The 21,240-nt window shown below is 39.8% G+C and overlaps 1 protein-coding gene across 26 annotated transcripts in view; it reads left to right on the plus strand.

Annotated features, from left to right (window-relative positions):
• SVIL (supervillin) overlaps positions 1-21,240 on the plus strand; it is a 267,203-nt gene that overhangs the window by 68,285 nt on the left and 177,678 nt on the right. For 6 of the 26 annotated variants that reach the window (XM_069086396.1, XM_069086397.1, XM_069086400.1 and 3 more), the window contains exon 1: positions 2,578-3,215. The exons of 8 other annotated variants lie outside the window; for them this stretch is intronic. In XM_069086396.1, the coding sequence (XP_068942497.1) occupies positions 2,981-3,215 (235 nt within the window). In that variant the 5' untranslated portion in view covers positions 2,578-2,980. 12 more of the 26 variants (XM_069086406.1, XM_069086407.1, XM_069086405.1 and 9 more) reach the window with 9 other exon arrangements.

Genomic DNA, 21,240 nt, shown 5'->3' on the forward strand with positions numbered 1-21,240 from the left:
CGAGGTTATGTTGAATTGTTTGTGTATTGAGACCAGATTATAGGCATGCTTCCTGCCTTTAGACCAGACACGTTCTTAAAGCTGATCCCTGTGAGGCCAAATTGTGGCTTCCCGTGTTTTATCTGGCTTCACATGCTTTCAGCATCTGTTCTGGTGCTGGTGGAAACAGTGAGTAAGAGGGAAAAGGAAGAGCAAGGTGAAATACAGGCCATTAGACAGCATGGACATGGTGATTGTCATGGTGAGGCTGCCTGTACTGGCCAGGGAGGCCAATCGAGTCACAGAAATTTCTACTTCTGGGGCAGCTAGGTGGCACAGTGAATAGAGCACTGACCTGAGTTCAAATCTGGCCTCAGACACTTAACACTTACTAGCTGTGTGACCTTGGGAAAGTCACTTAACCCTAATTACCTTGCCGTCCCCCCTCCAATAAACAAAAAAACAAAAAGAAATTTCTATTTCTCTGGAAATACGTTAGTGCCTACTTGTGGAGCAGAGTTAATTTAGCTAGGGCTGCTACAGATTTACCTAATGAGTTCTCTTGATTTTTATAGTCTTAAAGCATATATTTTTAAAATTAGTGATCAATTAGTCCCCCAGCCTCCTTCCCTCCTCTTAAACACATTGTTGGAAGAAGACTCCCTCCAAAGCCTATTTTTGCTCCTTCATGCAAACCTCATCCATGACCAAGCAGAGCCCGCTCACCACGACTTTGAGCAGCACAGTGACATACTGTTGGATTTATTTCCATTTCTCCTGCTCAAGATCTTTATAGTAATTTTTTCCCACTTTTATTGAGCAAAATGCTATGTATGAGGATGCTTCTAGGAGGCTTCTCCTGATTCTTTATGTGAAGCCTCCACACTTAGAATATCCAGTGCTCTCTGGCAGGTTTGGCATGAAATCAGAGGCCCTCTTTGTTTTTCAAGCCCTGGTAGATGCTCTTTGTGGCAGGGGACTTGGGAGGGTTTTTAGTATTATATTTATCAGAGCATTACTCCTCTCTAAGAAGTGTCTGATTAGTAAGCCAGAGTGAATTTGATACTCACTTAGGAGAATACCAAGAAGAAAGTGATGCCAACCAATCCCATTTGGCTAAAAAAGCCCGAACAGGCTCTCTAAGTAAAGAGCCGGCCTTCATGGAAGGGCCCTGACTTCCTTTCTGCATGGTGCTTGAATAGTTGGGGCTCTTCAGGGACTAGATTTATGAGGGTGATTATCAGATCAATCTGCCCTCTTGGAGTGGTGAAGGTGCAAAAGGGCACTTGGAACTGGGAGGCTGGATTTCTAGGTTCCAAAGGATAGAAAGTGGTTAACAGGAGCTTATTGGTCTGTTCTGCTCAAGATGCGACCCCTGAGAAAAGTCTACATTCCTGGGTCACTGATCATGTCTGGGGATGGACAAGGTAGGCTTAAGTGTTCCTCTGGCCATCTCCAAGAAATGCACTACCTTGGGCAGGCTTGAGCTTTTCATTTAACTGGGGATATGTTGTTGATTCCTTTCCTCTGCCCCGGGCGGATCTGTGCAAATTGCTTTACGGTTCTCCAAGACCTGGTATTTATCTTGTGATCCCGCCAGGCCTCCAACATGTCACAAACCTCAGGACTGAACTCTGCTAGCCGGCTTGGTTCGATGAATGTGGGCGACACGGGGAGAGACTGATTTAGAAAATTTAAAGAGGAGAGGGCAAATGTGAAAGTGATGTTTGTGGGGCATCCTAGGCTAATCCTATGATCAAATACCTCTTCAAATTTGGGACAGCAGGTGAAATTCAGAGCCAAAATTCGAAGAAGACAGGTAAGAAACTTCCTCTGCTCCTAAAATGATTCCAGCTGGTTAGCTTTAGAGAGAGAAGTGTTTCATAATAAAGGCCCAAGGAATGATAGGGGTGGTTGGAGTCTCCATTCTGGTCCTGGTCCTATAAGGAGCTAAGCTGTTTGCTTCTGAATAAGACAATAAATCGGCAAAGGAAGGACTTTGCCTAGGATAAAGCAGGGGTTGCTTTATCCTGGCATGACGGAAAACTCATTTTTTTTTTCTTGGCAGCAGCATTTCAAATATAGATGGCACAAATTGGACTCCAAGTAAAAATATTAATACTTATTACTCCATCAGTAACAGTAGAAAGCACTTTGCTTTGTAGATTGGGGACGGGGGGGCGGGGGGGAATCCTCCATTTTTCTTGAGGGTGTGACTTAAGAGTTGTTCATCTTCTTTCAAGTGGAATTCTTTGTAGAGTGGGAGAGAGGCCTTAGAAGAATATAACATTTGCCTTTTCCCTACTCTCCCAGTCCTGCATTTTGGCCATAGTTGGGTAGCAAAATCATCCTAGGTAGACTAGCAGGAGAAGTAGGAGATTTGGAAGGGAGAGTAAAAGTATGTTTGAGCAGCTACCTGTCCCTGGGCCTCAGTTTCCTCATCTGTAGAGAGTGTTGGACTAGGATGGTCACTGAGGGCCTTTCCAGCTCTAGACCTATGATCCTACAGTTCTAGGAATCTGAGTGATTTTTCTTTCAGAGTTCACATTTATTTGGATATTCTTCTTAACTTTTTTTTTTGCTGGGTTTAAGACTTTTTGAGCATTCTTTGGCCCTGGGAGAGAATTGTATAACCATAAAACTTGAGAATCCTGGCCATAGAAGAAATGTTCCTTTAAAAACCCCAAGGACAGAAAATTGAATGCAGCTGTGCACAAGAATTATGAAGCCAAGTGATAGTTGAGTTTGGGGAGTGCCATGTGCAGCTTTCCCAGCCCACTCATGCTGTGGTCCCTTGGAGATGGGAGAAAAGCGGGTTTTGTTGCTGTTGTTTTTCAAGGTTGGAAGAAGAATCTGAAATCTGACTTCCTGCATATTTCTGTGATGTGGTTTTTTAAAAAGGCAGGGAGGTGGAGTGGGGACTTCTTGATGCTAATTGTTGCCCATCTTTTGCCTGCTCCTAGTGGCCTGGCTTTTCTCCAAATGGTACACTGGAGTTTGAATGCCATTCCTTGAGGATCGCCATGCTTTTTCAGGCCTCAGAGTTCTTTATGAGACTGAGAGATTAAGTAGTTTAGAAATCACGAAATTGGAACTAGAAGCGTCCTCACCAGGCATCTGGTCCTACAGTCTCATTTTCTTAATTAGACAATTAAGAGGAAGGGAGGTGAAGCAGCTCTTCCCAAGACCACACGAACAGCTGGGTAGAGGTTACCTCGAGAATCTGGAAGCCCCGGGTAAGGATGACACACAGAGGTTCTGCTTTGGAAAGGGAAGGAAGAAGGGGGGAAGCATTTATTAAGCACCTACTGTGTGCCAGGCATTGTTGCTAAGTGCCTTACAAATATTATCTCTTTTGATCCTTTGGTGTGGTTTTGTTCTTCTAAATGTGACCCTTAAAAAAAATACTGGGTGCATTGGCTCTGTTCACCCTCTCCTTTGATAAAAAAACGAAGTAGCTCTTTTCTGTTATTAGCTGGGTGGACATCATCAGGCTTCTGCTGAAAAGCCTGCTTTTAATCACGTTGCTCTGTTAGACCTTGAAATGATGATTCATGCTTCTTCCTGCCCCGGATTAGATTACTGTAATTGTTATTTGCTAGATGCCCACTGGGGATCTGTATCATTGCTTATTGGTGTGAGGTTTCTGGTGAGAAAGGACTGAATCTGCCCATTTTACAAAGTACTCAGCTAACACCAAAAATATTGACGAGGGTCTGCTTTTCTTCTTGGCCTTATTCTCAGCCATAAGATGCCTTCTGAAAAGGGCCCGTTTCCTTTCTTTGCAGCTTGCAATATACAGGAGTAAACAACGATGACTAACTAGTTACTCTAATACATTTACCTATGCATGTAGTTTTTGCCTCTTCATAAGTGCCACAGATATGTTTGTAATTGAATTAAAAGGAAGATGTCCTTTGAGGGGATTTGGAGATGAAACGTTGCTTAAGCTTCACAGGGGAAATGATTTTTCAATAATAGATGATACATTAGGTTATGCCAGGCATATGGTAAGGCCTACGCAGAGGGGCTGAGGAATAAGCAATTGATCACCACAGACAAGGGGCAGTAAGAACGTATGAAGAATAAATTCCCTTCAAGTGTCTCTGTCCTGGTATTTCTCTTAGCCATATTTACTATGGTCTCACTTGGAATAGGAGCCATAGACTTCGGTGAATGTGAAATCAGGAAGTTAGGAATGTTTGGTAACAGGCATCTATCCAAACGAGTGGATTGGAAGTATATTTATCTATTCTGAACTCCTCCCCTCTTTCACCCTTCAAAGGTGTTACTGCTTATAAATGTACCTTGACACCAGATAATGTCTAGGGGTGATTGACACTTTCTCAGGAAATACCATTAGATGAGATTAAAAGCCCTAACCATATTTGTAGAGCCAAACAAGTGATGTCTTTGGGGGCTTAGAAGTTAGTTATTGGTTTGGCTAGATACACAGAGAGATCCATAGGAGATTCTCTTGTACAGGACATCTAGTAGGACAACCCCTTTAGGGATTAAAAAGTGAGTTTTGGAGAGGCTCAGAGTATGATTAAGATGACCAAGACAAGTCTGTTTCTCCATTGCCTGGATGCTGTCTCCAGCCAACCATTCACCCTCCTCTTCCATGCTGTGAAATGTATTGGTTTCCTGCTGTCTCTGAAATCTGCAATTGCCGAGGAAACATTCCATTCAGTGTAGACAGTTATTAACTTAGATGGAGCTTAGTAATATCTGTTGTGTGATGGTGGGCGTGGCCACATGAATTTCCTTTTCTTCTTTACTGAGGATTTCTTTCCCTCCCGTCTCCCCCCAACTATCACCACTCTTATCCTTCCCATATAGTCAACTACCCTCATTCCTTCTCCACGGTCTTCATCCCACTGCATGTTATCACCTCTCCCCCCAAAAGAGTTATTCTTGAAGCCAGAATGAATGAAGCCAGAGCTAACTAGCCTTCATCAAGCTGTTGGTGTGATGAGGTCCTTAGACACTACTGACCCTCATCTCACTGGGGTTGCTGCCAGTCACTTGGAGCTAATGAAGTCCCAAGTTTTTGTGATGAGGAGGGGGGCCCTCACTTGTTGGGAGCAGGAGGAGAGAAGAGTTAAACAGGGTCTGCTACGTCCTTGGTGTTGTGAAGGGGAACAGATGTGTTTTTCTTCTGGAAACACTGTTATGGCTTTAGAGTTTAGCTACTTAATTCATTTGATCGTTTTTAGGGTCTGTGATGACTCCATTCATTCGTTCATTCCTTCTACCATCAGGGTACAATCTCTTCTTTTCCTTAGTTGGCTTTATATAATCTAGCATCCATCTCTCTAAAGATAAGTTTCTGAACTTAGCCAGGCTGGGGCTTGGATGACAGACATAGTCAATATACTGGTCCTTAGTCAAAGCTTCAGAGCTCTGAGACAAACATCATAATAGAAATATAGTGGTTGAGTTGGACTTCACTGTGGATTTTTAGGTTGACTCAGCCCAAGGGCTGAATGATCACCTTAACCCAGTTTCTAGGGCAGGGGGAATCTATTTTGATTGGGGAGGTTGGGTGCCTTATGGAACATAGCTGGTTTATAAGGGGAGGTCATGTCTTGGCCCAATGTTACAACCTAACATACTGTTTTGTGCTTTCATATACTACCATGTTTTGATTTTTTGGTTCATGGAAATAGAGACTATAGTTCTAGAGAAAGCAGATTCAGGGTTTCTGTGGGGGGAGGAGGTGTTTGTTTTGGGTTATTTTTCCCCCAAGCACTAACTCCAAAGTTGCCAGAATTCTGGTTTGGGAATCCTGGATCCTGCCCTTGGCTTTGTTGGATCTCAGATACTGTCTTTTCAAATTTTGAGTTACAGAAAACTGCTCATGGAGGCATAAGGAAGTTCACACACAAAAGAGATTTTATGTGATCTGTTGTATGTATAGGATATTTATTATACCAAATACATAATATTTTATACTTGAATGTTCAGGCTGTAAGAAAGGCCAAACCATCTCCATTGGCCCTGTTATCCACTTGATTACTATTTTAGAGAGGAGAGAATTCCCATATTATTAAGCCTATCTACCTAGTAATCTAAATGGAGCCTGTCACACCATATACATCTCATATTACTTTCAAGTCTCTGAGACTAGTCTCTTAAAAGTCAATCCAGCATTGTAAGGTTAGCTTCCCCAGTGCCAGGAATCACAAAATACTGCTCCAAGATTACCCCCCCGGAAATCCTATATTTCAGTTGGACTATGAAGCCAAGTTTTATGTTTCCACCAAATGCTCTACTACATACCCATTGCCATGTAGTAGAATGAAGAGTTTGGCACTCCGATCAGTTGACCAAATAATGACCAAAAGACCACCCCATAGTTCAAATGAATTTATTCTTTTTTTTTTTAGCTAATAAAATTCTCCTTCACTTTAAAAAAGAAACCAGTTGATAGACTTGGGAAGAGAGAAAACTGTATATGTTCAAATAATACCTTATTTTTTGCTTACTATTCCAGATATACATACATACATACATGCATGTGTACATACACACACATTCCAAAATTGCTTTAGTTGCCTCAGATCTCATCCACATGACAAGCAGATCATTTCAGACTCATCATTTGGTGGCAGATACTGGGTTACCCATGCCCATGATTTTGCCTTCTCTTAAGAGATTCAGAAATTCCAGTGAGCAGGAGTATACAAGGAAGTCTATCTAAGCTGACACATCCACCTGTGCATAGCTCCTAGTCTCCTAGCATTTTTCTACACTGGAAATGGGAATCTGCAGAAACTCATTCACCAATTCCTCTCTTTAGTTGCCATCAAGAAGTAGAACTGTGGGACCAAGAAGCAGGTGAACAGACAATTCTCTTCTTGGCCTCCTTTTCCAACATAGTCATCATCCTCTCTTGTTGCTGCAGAAATAGAGAAACTGATTAGTGTAAGACAGAGAGAAAGGCAATTTCACTTTTACCTTTGCACCTGCATTTTTGGCACAGAACAAGAGGATTGCTTCCAGTCTTCTCTTGTACTGTTACAGAAAAAAAAAGAATATTAAGGCCGTGAGCCTGAGATAGAAGGTGAATATGGCTTGAATTGAATGAATGAGATAAGGGCCTAATGTATACAGTTTTGACTGTCTTTTGTCCTTGATGTTCTACCTTATCTCACTTCAACAAACTTGTGAAATGAAGCATGCCTGGTCTCATCTGTTGCATTGTATGACATTCCCCAGAGCTAATCTTTTCTAAAAATAAAGCATCAGCATACATTAGTTTGACTCTTCAGTGACAGTTAAGAGGGTGTTTGAATCTTGGTTTTATGCTATAGAAACCTTGAGAGAGGACTCAAGGGCACTAGCAATCAACCAACCAACCAGCAAGCCTAGATGAAATTCCTACTATACCCTAGATCCTCAAAGACAAAAACAAACCAACCTCTGCCTGCAAGTACATTAACTTTTTTTCAGGAAATCACTTGTGTGTGTGTACACATAAATGTATACACACATTTATATATACACACATACATATATGTGTGCATATATATGTATACATGTGTGTATATGTGTATATACATGCGTGTGTGTGTGTGTGTGTGTGTATATATAAAAATTGGTAGGGGATTAGGGAGATCAGGACCCAATTCCTGAGGGGATCAAGAAGAAGTCTGGAGTAGTAGCTGGCCCTCGGACCAAGTTTTAAAAGTAGCTAGGAATTCTAAATGGAAGAAGGGAAGTGGGAGCTTAGTCTTGGGAAAGGCAAGGAGGTGAGAAATGTTATACAATTATACCAGTTTTCTTGGCTCATACAGTGCTAAACCATTCTTTTTTTTTTTTTCTATTTATTGATGTCTTCTATTTCTTACATTATCATGGTTATCCCAAAAATACCTTTCCCTCCCAGAGAGTCATACTGTGTAACTAATCATATTTTTAGAGAGGAAAAAAAAAATCAGCACAACTGATCAATACATTGAAAAAATGTATTTTAACAGCAATTAGTAGGGTGTTTTGATTTGCATTTCTCTTACTATTAGTGATTTGGAGCATGCTTTCATGTGATTGTGGATACTTCTTAATTCTTTTGAGAGTTAGTCATATCCTTTGACCATTTATCTATTGGAGAATGGCTATTCTCTCTCTCTCCATACATATATCATGTATATGTGTGTATATATGTATATAAACTTATATATAAGATTTACATATGTTGGATAACAAACCCTTATCAGAGAATTTTGATAAAAAGATTCTCCCCCCCTTTCAATCATTTCCTTTCTTATCCTAGATGCATTAATTTTATCTGTGTAGTTAAGCTTATTTTTTCTTAGTTACATCTACAAATTTTTTAACATTCATTTTTTAAAATTTTGAGTTCCCAATTCTCTCACTTCTTCCCTCCTTTATCCCTTCCTCATGAAGGCAAGAAAATTGATTGAGATTATACATGGTTTTGTTGTTGCCCATTCATTTCAGTCATGTTCAATTCTTCATGACCCCATTTCAGGTTTTCTTGCCAAATATACTGGAGGGGTTTGCCATTTCCTTCTCCAATTCATTTTACAGATGAGGAAACTGAGGCAAACAGGGTTAAATGACTTGCCCAAGGTCACATAGCTAGTTAGTGTCTGAGAACAAATTTGAATTCAGGAAGATGAGTCTTCCTAATTCCAGGTCCTGAACTGTTCCACCTAGCTGCCCTGATTATACATATGCAGCCATGCAAAATGTATTTCCATATTAGCCATGTTGTAAAAGGAAACACAGACCTCACAGACCTTTTAACCCTCCACCCCCAATAAAGAAAGTAAAATTAAGTATACTTTGATTTGCATTCAAATTCCATCAGTTCTTTCTCTGGAGGTAGATAGCATTTTTCATCCTAAGTCCTTTAGAATTGTCTTAGATCATTGTATTGCTGAAAATAGCTAAGTCATTCACAGTTGATTATCCTTACAATATTAGCATTACTGTGTACAATGTTCTCCTGGTTCTGCTCATTTCACTTTGCTTCAGTTCATTTAAACCTTTCCAGGTTTTTCTGAAATCCATCTGCTCATCATTTCTTATAGAACAAAAGTATTTCATCACAATCATATACCATAAGTTGTTCAACCATTAATCAATTGATGGGCATTCCTTCAATTTCCAATTCTTTGCTGCCACAAAAAGCTGCTATAGATATTTTTATACACATTGGCTCTTTCCCTTTCCTTTTATCTCTTTGGGATACAGACCTAGGAATGGTACTGCTGGATTCGAGGCTATACACACAGCTTCATATTTTGGGCTATATTTCTCTCCACTTATCTACTGCTAAATTTCTAGCAAGAGTGATTTAGCCTCATTGTCAATACCTTGAACAGCCCAAAAGTGAGATTAACTCAAGCATTTATTAAGCATCTACTCTGGACCAGGCACTGTGCTAAAGACAAAGAAAGATAGCTGAGATTTGGAGGAAGCCAGGGAAGGTAAGAGGTGAAGATAAGGAGGAAGAGAATTCCAGGCTTGGAGGACTCCCAGTGAAAATTCCTGGAGTCTGGAGATGGAGTGTCTAGTGTGAGGAAATGCAAAGAAGCCTTTTGCATTGGATGACAGAGTTAGTGGTTGGTGGGTTTGGGGGGAGCAGTGATTTCTGGCATGAAACTAAAAAGGTAGGAAGGGGCCAGGTTGATTGCTTTTCTAGCATACAATTACCTTGCCAAGTGAAGAATCAGGGTAGCGAACAGTCAAGATCAGTTTTAAAAACAAGCTCATCATTTTTGCCTCTCAGAATCCTTGCCATTCTGGCTTTGCTCCTCCACAAAACTCTTTGTTTTCTCCTCTGTAGGGGATAATAGTACCTACCTATTGGGGTTGTTGTGAGAATAAATCTGACCCCAGACACAAGCTCTGTGACCCTAGGCAAGTCACTTAACCTCTGTCTGCCTTAGTTTCCTCTCCTATAAAATGGTGATAAAGTGATGTAATATTTATAAAGTACTTCGCAAACCTTTAAGCACTATATAATTTCTAGCTATCATTAGATATAACTTTGTGTTCTTTTTTTCCTTAATTTTTCTTCTGTACATGCTCTGTATCTCTGGCTTCAGGGAGTGTATATTCTGCTGGGCCAAAGCATTAGTAACATGAGATATGTAAAGTGTCCTTAATGAAAACATGAAAGGGGAATAAACAAATTTTTTTGAGAATTCCCTGTTGAGGTGGTGGCTCAGCTGTATCCAGTTTGGGAAATTGCAAAAGCTTTCAAGGTTTTCAGATCGCCCCCTGCTGCAAAACAAAACAAACATTTTTTAGCCTCAATATTTTCATGGCAATACTATGTGGTTGTAACTCATTGGACATAATACTCAGAAGAAGAAAAAAAATTACAAGTCACTAAAAGGACTTTGGAAAGACACATAATAGGTTCTAAGTAGGCTGCAGCATGTTGCCAGTGGTGAACATGACAGATATGAGATAAAAAATATTGTCAGGGCATCCCAAACTCAGGCCTCAGCGGGTCTGAACCAGTGAGGGTGGAGCATAGAAACAAAGGAACAACTAAAAGAGAAAAGTGTTTATGAGCTGCAGGGAAATCTTCTGGGAGAGCTCTACCTGCACGGGAGAACTCAGGGTTTTTATAGTTTAGCAGTGGTGGGCTAGGTTTAGGACCCACCAGCTATTTTCCTTGGCATAAAGGAAGGGGGTAGATAAAAACCTGGGGGGAATCACAGGAGCTTGTAAAAATCAGATTTGTGCCTTTTGGAAAATGTGTTTCTTCTGTGGTCAGTAATCTCCAAGATTGTAGAAGTCTCCTTAAAGATGGTATTAGTCTTGTTCTTCCTATTCTAGCCAGTTTGGAGATCTCTGGGGAGATCTTTGATTGGGAGTTTCTGTGACAGACTGAGAAGAGAAGATCAAACAAGAGTTTCCTATCCACTTGGTTGGGACCCTACCCAGAGAAGCACCAGGGTGAAAAGACATTATGGGGGAAGAAGAAATTGACAAAATAAAGACAAAGGAAAATGGAAGGAGTGGAGGCTGGTGTTCTCCTTCTGGGGATGAATGATTGGGAAGACTAGAACAGATATTCAGTGGCGGCTGGGGGACCAGGTTATTTTAGTGGTTGTTAAATGGTAATGGGAGCTGTGAAGAGGGAATGGGGTGAGATGAGGGCAGGGAAGGGTAGGAATTGTGGAATGAATCACAGCTGCCCCAGAGTATGTGACAGTGCATGAGGAAGGGGGGCTGTGGGCAAACTGCTTCTGTGCATGTAAAGGAGATGAAAAATTCTGGGTCTTCTAACTCAGTGCCTGGATTAAACAACCTGTAGAGGGAATGGAATCTGCTTTGGCTCCTCTTTCTCTCTGTAAAGTGAATATACTGATTGTATTTTAAATACAAAATGTAATCATAAAACTGGGGAAGTGACTTAACCTCTCTGGACCTCAGTTTCCTCATCTCTTAAAAGAGGAATTTGGACTAGGTGGCCTCGAAGTCCCTTCCAGCTCTGATCCTCTCATCAGTAGACTCACTCACTTCCTTTTTAAAAAAATAATCTAAGGAACTTCCTTTTGGAAGTAGAGATACCTGGTAGGGTTGAAAAAACACAAAACTGGTTCAAATCCTGAAGAATGAATTCAATTTTGCTGGTGATCTAGAGAAAAAGAATGCATAAATCTGTATAAAGTTTGTAGGAGCAGCTTATTCACCCAACAAAACAATATGTTATACTCCAATATAAATTCTAAGCAATTTGGGTTTAATAGTGATATTTTGATATTTTCATACCTATAACAGTACATGTACATGTTGAGGTCCAGGGGTGCTGGAACCCCAAAATTCAAGAGTGCAAGCAATTCAGGTACTGCCTCGAATTAATTCGACCCAAGCCTTATTTCAGTCAAAAACAAGGTTTATTAGAACGCCAGTTGGGGTGAAAGAGATTTTAAGAATCCTCACTATTGTTAACACTTGTATGGACAAGCAGGCTAGACTGAATCTGAGCATTTGTGATGCTTGTATTGACAAGTGGGCCAGATTGAATCTGAGCATATTTGTGACTACAAACAGGCCGAACTCTTAAGGGATCTGAGCAATTTAATGGGGGACAAGATGGATTTGATATATAGAAAGACTGGGAAGGATCTAGGAGTGGTCATGTAGTCTGGGGTGACTGGGAGGAAACAGAGAAGGACCCAGAAAGGGAAGGGATCTAGAGGGAATCAAGGAGTGGCAGTCTAGAGTGGAGCCAGCTGCAGACAATGAGGGCCACAGTGAAAGGATTATTAACTGGAAAGGACCTGCGCCAAGTGAGAAAGCCCAGGGGCTTTTCCTTTTGGGGGGGTTCAGATCTCATCCCTATCATACAGACATGCTTAAAAAAATCTTTCACTTAATTACTTTAAAAAATTCAAATGCCTTAAGTACAATATGTACATTAATTTTTCTTTATGGAGCTTATTTTGTCTATAAGTTAAGTAAATGAAGGTAAATATTGGATATTCTGAAGTAAGTTCTATTGGGTTGACTTGTAACTCATAAATTTTAGGTTTTTAGTAAATTTCCTCTAAATAGTTGTGTGCCATTACTGAACTTGACACAATATGTTAAAATTTCTGGTGTTTTAGTTGTTCTTTTTGTTATTGTTCTTTGAGGGGTGGTAAAAGATACATTCAGACACTCAGCCTTTAATGAATTTGGACTTTTTCTTTTTCTTTATTTCTATTAAAAATATGAAAATGTCAGAAATTGTTCTCCTGACCCAAGGCCATATTTACCATCCAGTCCTCTGCAGGTGTTCTTGTGTTTCCAACCTTCATGATAAAATAGAGAAAAGGATAAAAGTTGACAATATAATTGAATTTGAAGTAGCTACAGAGCCGGGCTTGTTGCAACAGCTGATTTGATCCCCGGGCTGCCTTTCCAGAGCTATTTATGGTAGATTAGCTGGTATCAACACTCTACTGTTCAGCCCATAAAAGGCTGGTCCTATGTGAAGTTGCCACACTGCATTTGGCATAGTGCTTAGAGGCTTCGTGTGGATAGGGCCAGTAATGGATGGAAGCACCAAAGCCAGACTGACGAACTACAGCCTTGAGGATTCCCGCCTGCTAAGGGCTTGTAAAAGAAGACTCTGTCCCGTAACACTCTGGTCCTCCTTGTTCAGGGGACCTTTGGGCCTATAGCTTTTGCCTAGTTCATGTAGTTGGAAAGTACTGAGCTAAATTTACCCTCTTCTGAATCATCTTCACCCGTCACCGGTACGAAGCTTTGTGTTCTTGGGAGCTGAATTTGTTGAAACAAGTCTGAAATAACAGAGTAGAGTCCTTCAAAAATAGAATGAAGAGGATTTAACTTTTTGTGTGTGTTGGTGGGATAAAGATTCTGTGTGTCTTTGCTTTTTCCTCTCTTAACTTAGAAGACCAAGGATTGCTCAGATATTTGAAGTAAGTGGAAAATGTTCCCTTTAAGTCTTAAGAGATTTTCTTTGTCATTTGAGCAGTGTTCCTAGCATCCACGGAGCTAAAAATGCTGTGTGATTGTTAGAGCTGTTAGCCTTCTTTGAGTCTACCCCCTGGGAGTGTTTGGGAGTGGGGAAGGGTATTTGCTGCTGCTAGGGCTTTGGGGTTCAATTCTGGAGATAGAAACAACCTTTTAGTATGGGGTAGTAAGTTGTCTGTATGCTAGCTTGTTAAATCTCACAGTCCAAGAACCTGTAATGTAACAATTATAAATAAACTCACAGTCCAGTGTGTATCTTACTAACTTGTTTTTGGCAGTCTGAAGGAAAACATGCCCAGAAGGACAAATTAGTCATGAGAATGATGAGTATTTAGATATGTAAATCAGAATTCTACCTGCAATTTAATATTGGGTTTGAGGATATGCAACCTCATCACATGTGGAAACCTTTGGACTTCATTGGCAGCACATGTTCAGTATTCCAAGATTTACGTTCCATGCTCTTTCTGCCTTCAGTTTCCAAACTAAAAATACTGTTCAGGAGAAAAACTGTTTTTGTTGCTCCAAAATTTTAAATCTTGGGAGGCCTGGGACTGCTTGAAAACATTTGGTTCTCCCTCTAAGTTGGAGATGTAGCAGCTAGATGTGGCTTCTATTGAGTGAGGAAGGCCTGAGTTCAAATCCTGTCTCAGCATGACTGGAAGACCTTGGACAAGTCACTTGACAGCTCAGCCTTAGTTCCTTCATTTGTAAAATAGTACTTACTGTGCAGGTTGTGAGATCAAAAGAGAGAATGTTTGTAAAGTACTCTATAAAATTTAAACTCTATAAATATAGCTATAGCATATATTTATATTTAACTATGCCTAGATTTATAACTATAATTTACTATATAAATATAACTATAAATGTCAATTATTACTATCATTAAGTTATTTGAGGTATGGTTTGCATATTATTTTTTAAGTTTTATTTTCCTTCAGAGATGTTTCTTTATATAGATTCAAATGGACTAATAATAGTCATTATTTCATCATCTCTAAGAGGAGTATTTATAGGGAAGAGAAAATTATTTTATTACTCCCCTACCCAATAGAACCCTCCTTTACAACAAATAGAGTATACAGTCAAGCCAAATAAGTCATCACATTCATCATGTCTTAAAATATACGCCTTCTTCCTTACCAGTGCCTCTCTATCAGTCTGGAGTCATGTCTCACCATCCACCCCTTGAGGTCAGGCATGGTCACAGCATTCCTTCTGTCTTTGTTCTTTTCCTTCTGGTCATTGTGTGAATTATTCTATTAGTACTTCTTGCTTTGCTCTTTATCTTTTAAGTTTTGCCAAGATTCTCTGAATGCTTGATATTTCTGATTTCTGGGGCAGTGGTAGTGGAGTGGAAAGAACATTGACTTTAGGGTCCAAGGACCTTGGGTTGACTCTCTGGGTGACCTTAGACAAGTCACTTACATCTCTGAGTTGTACTGTTCTCATCTGTAAAATGGGAGAATTGGACGAAATGGTAGAGATCTCTCATCCAGCTTGAAACTTATCAATTCTCAAAATATTAGAGTTGTTTTGCTTTGTATTTCTCTTATTAGTGACTTAGCACATTCTTTCCCATAGTTGATCATTTGCCTTTCTACTTTGTAAAACTGCCTAATCTTTTCACCCCATTTTGTTTTTCAAAATAGTTAAAGAACTAAATTCATTGAAGGATTGTTGAAAGAGAAAGAGTGTTGTGGGGAAGTGCCCTTGCCATTTTATGGTTTGGGAAGGAGAAGTCAACTCTAGAAAGCAGCTTGATGAATGGGAAGTACTGCCTCACTTTTAGGGGGAAAAGGGTTCCTCATTTCTGAAGCATCCTTTGCCATCATGTTAGCCGAAGTCTGTTCTTCGGTGAGGTTTGCTTTGATTAAGAGAATTGCTAGACTTGGAATTTTATTTTTGGAGCCCTAGGACCCCTTGTTTAGTAGCAACACATGCATACTTCATGCCAAAATGCAGCTGTTTTAATCCCTAGAGTATTTCTGCCATATTCTTATCCAATGTGAAAGTGCATATTGGACTCTGAGAGCCATTGGACTGAAAACCAACTATGTAAGAAGAGAATGCCGTCTTATTAAGGTCAGACAAATGGGTTTCTGTATGTGAACTTTCGCTAGCACAGGAAATTAAGGCACATTCAACAGAATGAATGACTTCAGTATTGGAATCCACCAGGGTTATCTGATGTGTGTACCTTTATCAGGCATTGGACTTGATATTTTTCGAGAAAAATATTTATGGAATAGCTTATATGTTGCCCTTTCACATCTATGTGCTGTCCTATCTTGAGGAGGGGTGGGGGTCAGGATGAGGAGTGTTGTGGCCTCTTGATTTTTGTCCCAGCGTGTATTATAGGCAACATCATGTTGAGGTATGGTTGGGAAAGAGAGATTCACCTTGCTTTATAGCATGTTTTTTTTATTCTGAAAGTCTATTCAAGTTTTTTTTTATTTTTGCTTCTCCCAACCTGATAAAATGGTTCATAAATAAAGTAAAAAGGGGTATAGAGTGTGGGAATATAACCCAAATGATCCTATGTAATCGGACTTTGATTTGTGTTTTGGATCCAATGCTTTTCTTAGGGTATTAGAGGAGCACCCAGCCATCAAGTATTTTTATGCCAGTCATTGGGATGCAAATAGAAAAGCCCAAAGAGGGCCTGCCTTCCCTGAGTTTGTTGTCTGAGATGACCACAGGAGCTCAGTCAATCAAGATAGAATGTTCCAGCTTGAGGGGAGGGCATGGAGAATCTAAGAAGGCTTCATGGAGGTGGTGACTCTCGAGCTGAACTTGGAAAGTAACTAAGCCATGAAAGTGAGGAAGGAGCATCCTGGAGTGGGGGATGGCCTGTGAAAAGGCAAAAGCACAATAGGAGAGAGGATGTTGTGTGACACTTATTAGTTGTGTGATCCTAAGCGAGTCACTTAACTTCTACCTGCCTCAGTTTCCTCCACTCTAAAATGGGGATATTAATTGGACCTACCTCCCAGAGTTGTTGTGAGGATAACGTGAGATCAGTTAGCCAATCAGTCAATTAACATTTATTAGTCACCTACTATGTGCCAGGCACTATGCTAAACACTGGGGATACAAGAGCCAAAGACAGGCCTGGGTTTAATGGGGGAGACCACATACAAACAAATATGTACAGAGCAAGCTATGTATATGGATAAATAGGAAATAAGAGAAGGAAGACACTGAATTTAAGGAGGAGTAGGGAAAGCTTCCTGTAGATGGTGGGATTTTAGTTGGGGGGGCACTCCACCAGTGCCACCATTATCACTGCCAACACAGTAGTCAAGCAACCCAGTTGTCAGTGTATTAAAATGTTTTCTTCAATAGCAAGGTCTACCTTAGCTCAAGCAGCCATTATAGAAATGAAATTGAAATCTCAAGTTCACAGTCTCTGGGAGCATTGTAAGTAGAGAGCATGGGACAAATGAATAACTTCAGCAAGGTTTTTTGTTTGTTTTTACCAGTCTTATTGGTTTAATGGCAAATGCAGACATTTGTTTTTGTTTTCTTGCCTTCTCGTTGGGTTGAAGGGGAGGAGGAGAAATGGAGATAATTTGGAACTGAATATAAAATTAAATATTGAAAAAAAAAAGAACAATATCATTTTTTTCAGTGCAAATTAAAGAAAACAATAACACTATATTGGTTCATCATATGTAGTCAGCAGAAACAAGCCCCAGGCAGTCTGAAAAGTTTTGCAATAGTTAATCCATACAAGGAGGACTATAATAAACACAAATTATATTTTGAATTCTGATGTTTCTGTGCAAACTTCATTTCTCAAAATGCTCAAGTCAGCTAAGTAGATTGAGTAGATCAGAAAGATCTGTGTGTGCTATAAAATAGTAGAAAATTAGCATGTTATATTTGTTTTAATTGCAACCAAATGTTCCTTTTAGCAGTGCATGCATAATCCAGTTGTTTAATCCACAGACTTCTGATTAAAAGTGTTGAATTCTTGAAAAAAAAAAAAACAAACACCATGACTAGATAAAAATTCTTGGGGTGCTTTTAATTTGAAGGACTCTCTTTTTTAAGACCAAGTTATGCTTCACTGCACAAAAGAGACAATCCCATTTCATCTGGAATTTATTTGTATTTGTATAGCATCTTTCCTCAAGAGATCTCAAGGAGTTTCATGGAGAACTTTCCAACAGGCAACAATTTTTAGATATTTCAAAAATCAGATACAGTAAGAATATATGGATTAGGAAACAGTTGCATGTGGAGAGACACATGAAAGTAGAAGGAAGAGTCATTAAGGATTCTGGTAAACATCCTGTGCTAGGCCCCAGGGGTTCTTAACCTCTTTTGTATCATGGGTCCCTTTGGCAATCTGGTGAAGCATGTGAACCCCTTCCCAAAATAAATGCAGAAAATAAAATACACAAAATTACAGAGGAAACCAAAAGTTAATGGAAATAATTATGTAATTTTTTTTCCTGTCCAAGTTCATGGACCCTCTGAAATATGCCCTTAAGAACCCCTGTCCTAGAGGCCAGCCTTAGAGGTCACTTCATCTGCTTCCTTACTTTATAGATTGAGAAAGTTGAGTCCCAGAGAAGCAAAGTGATTGACCCAAAGTCACATAGAGAGCTGAACTTCAAACCTAGGTCATCTAACTCTTGGCACGTTGCTTGTTTGAAACAGATCCAGTGTGGAACCCAAGGGTGTCTGAGCACACAAGGGGAGTTTGTTACATGGCCAAGTAGACTGGTGGGGAAAGCATTCCATAGAAAGACTGAAAACCTACTTCTAGCCCTGGCTTTGGTTACTGAGCTGAATGTTGTTGGGCGTTTGGTTTCTGAAAACAGGGAGGTTGAATCTGATGATACTTGAGGTCCCTTATTGCTTTGACATTGAGTCATTTGGAGGGGACATCTGGCCAAAGAAAATAGGACCCTCTATGTGTATTGCCTTCTCAGTAGAATCACATAACATTTACACGGTCCTTTTAAGGTTTATAGAGCACTTCTCATTTGACCCTTACAACAACCCCAGAAGCAGCCACGTGGATTGTGGACAGAGTCTAAGCCTGTTGAAGACATTGGCTACCTGTGTGACCCTGGGTGGCAAGTCCCTTAACCTTGCTCAGCCTTAGTTTCCTTATTTGTAAAATGAGGGAATCAGACTATGGTGCCTGGCCCATAGAGAGCACTTAATCCAGATTTGTGGCCTGACTGATTCTAAAGTCATAAATCTTATGAACTCAGTAATGTAGGTGGTGCAAGTACTATTATAAGGATTTTTATCATCATCATCATCCCTATTTTGCAGATGAGGAAAACTGAGGCTCAGAGAAGTTAAATGGCTTGCCCATAGTCATAGTTAGGGGTAGGTAGACAGCGCCATCGTGCATATAGAGTGCCAGACCTGAAGTTAGGAAAACCCATCTTTCTGAGTTCAAATCTGGCCTCTGACACTTACTAGCCATGTGACCCTGGGCAAGTCACTTAACCATATCTGTTTCAGATCCCTCATCTGTAAAATGAGCTGGAGAAGGAAATGGCAAACCGCCCTATTATCTTTACCAAGAAAACCTTAAATGAGGTCAGGAAGAGTCAGGCACACCTGAAACGACCGAACAACAGGGAGTCATAGTCAGTAGCAGAACCAGTATTCAAACATAGATCTCCTGACGTCAAGTCCAGTGATCTTAGGTCCCAGTCGGTGTTACTAAGCATAAAATTAATCTTACAACTATAATGGATTTAAACAGCTATGGTGTCATTATTATAGATTAATTTGAAGGTTACTGAAATACCAAGGCTTATAAGACTTGAGAACTGTACTGCAATATTTGGAGGGGATGAGTGATCAGGCCAGGCAGACTGTTTAAGATGAGATCTCTCCTGAGCTAGTTAGTACTTGTCTTAAAGATACTGGATCATAGGACTATCAGTTTAGAACTGGAAGGTTCTAAATCCATTTAGTGCAGTCTCCTCATTTTACAGAAAAGTAAATTGAGGCAGAGAGTTGTGTTACCCAGGATCTAAGTAAGCAGAGCTGGGATTTGAATCCCCATCATGAAAGGATGCATACCCTCCTCATATGGTTGGACCAGAGACATATGATGCCAGTGGAGCCTGGTGCCATCGGAAAATGCCTTAAGAGGGAGCCCAGATCTTACCCTGCTGGAGAGCTGGGTGGACAGGTGGCATATCTGAGATAACCAAAAATTCATGGACTCATGAGAGAGTTCTCTGATTTCTGGTAGTTCAGAGGATGACCATAAGGGTCATCAACCCAATTACTTTGCTGATTCTAAAAGTAAGAAATAAAAACATACAAAAATACAGAAAAGCCCAAGAAACTTTTCACAGAGCACAGGGTCATTTGTTTGGGCATTTAGTGGACTCATATTCTCACTGTGTTGAGCAACAACAAATTCTTAGAACCTTGAGTTACCTTAGAAAATTTATAGTCTTAAATTTGGCCAGCCCCTATATTGTACTATTTAGAATGCATCCCTGCCCCATTTTGGGGAGGATAGTCTGAAAAAGGCAAAATGACTTTCTTATGACAAGTGTAATAGAATAGAATAAAATAAAATTCTTAATCAAATAGAATAAGATAAAATTGTAAGATTCTATGAACTCCAGTTGGGGCACCTGAATTTTCATCCTAGGAACAAAAAAGAACTTACCTTTCTTGTGAAAAACATATGTTTGACTTCCTTAAGTTGTCTTGAGCAGCATACCAGCGGTAGAAAGCCATCTTTGCTATTAGACACTTTCATCAAGAGTAACTGAATATACTAAATCAGATTGAATGACTCTATAAAAAACAGTCCAGCTGAGCTATTGAGCTCAATGGATATTTTAAAAATAACCAGTTGTGGTGACTACTCATCTGAGTTTCCTCCTGACCTTATTTGGGTTTTCCCGAAGGGCTGTGTACATATATAGAAGCCATATAAAGGAAGGGCTTCCCCTTCACCCTCTACCCTTCTCCCTTTTCCCTCTTTTCTTCTTTCTTGCTTCTTTCCTTGCTTTCTCCATCCTACTTTTTCCATTCTATTCTTCCTTTTGCCATGATTTCTCCCTTTTTCTCTTTCCTTTCTATCTTCTTTCTCTTTCTCTTCCTGATTTTCCCTCTCCCTTTTTGTGTTTTTTCTTTCCTTATCTCTTCTCATATTTTTATTCATCTTCTGAAACCGAAGCCAAGATCTCCACTCATGAATATCTGTAAGTTTTCCTAAATCTAATGTGTGCTACAACTATGGATGGATGGGGTAGTTTAAAAAGATCTAAATCTAGAATGATATTTATAGAAAAAGATATAGAGAGAGAGAGAAGAAAAAGAAGAAGAGAAGAGAGAAAGCCCTTTTAATTTAGCTCCATGTTGGCTAAAGCTCCCTCTCCATGCCAGTTTAAATTGTTGACAGATTGAAGGGCAGCTTTTACACAGAAGGTTATAGAAGTGAATTTGGCTAAGAATACTGTTATTATTTTGTAATATTACAAATGAAAATAAGAATGCAAAAGTATAAATTTGATTTTATGTTCCCTGAAAATCATCAATTCTTTGGGTCATCAGTCATAAAGGATGACATGCTGGTTTAATTTTAGTAGAGTAAAAATTAAAATCAGACATCAGCTTCTGCTTTGGTGCTCACTATCTCCAATTTAAATTTAGAAATGTTGCAATCCCACCCACCCCCAAGCGCCAAGGGCGACTTATTTGTTTGTTTTGCTTATCTATCTGTCTATCTATCTATCTATCTATCTATCTATCTATCTATCTATCTATCTATCTATC

The sequence above is a fragment of the Petaurus breviceps genome, unplaced genomic scaffold (assembly GCF_028583685.1).
Source record: "Petaurus breviceps papuanus isolate PSGF00001 unplaced genomic scaffold, PetGlider_PUasm1.0 178, whole genome shotgun sequence".
Taxonomy (NCBI): Eukaryota; Metazoa; Chordata; class Mammalia; order Diprotodontia; family Petauridae; genus Petaurus; species Petaurus breviceps.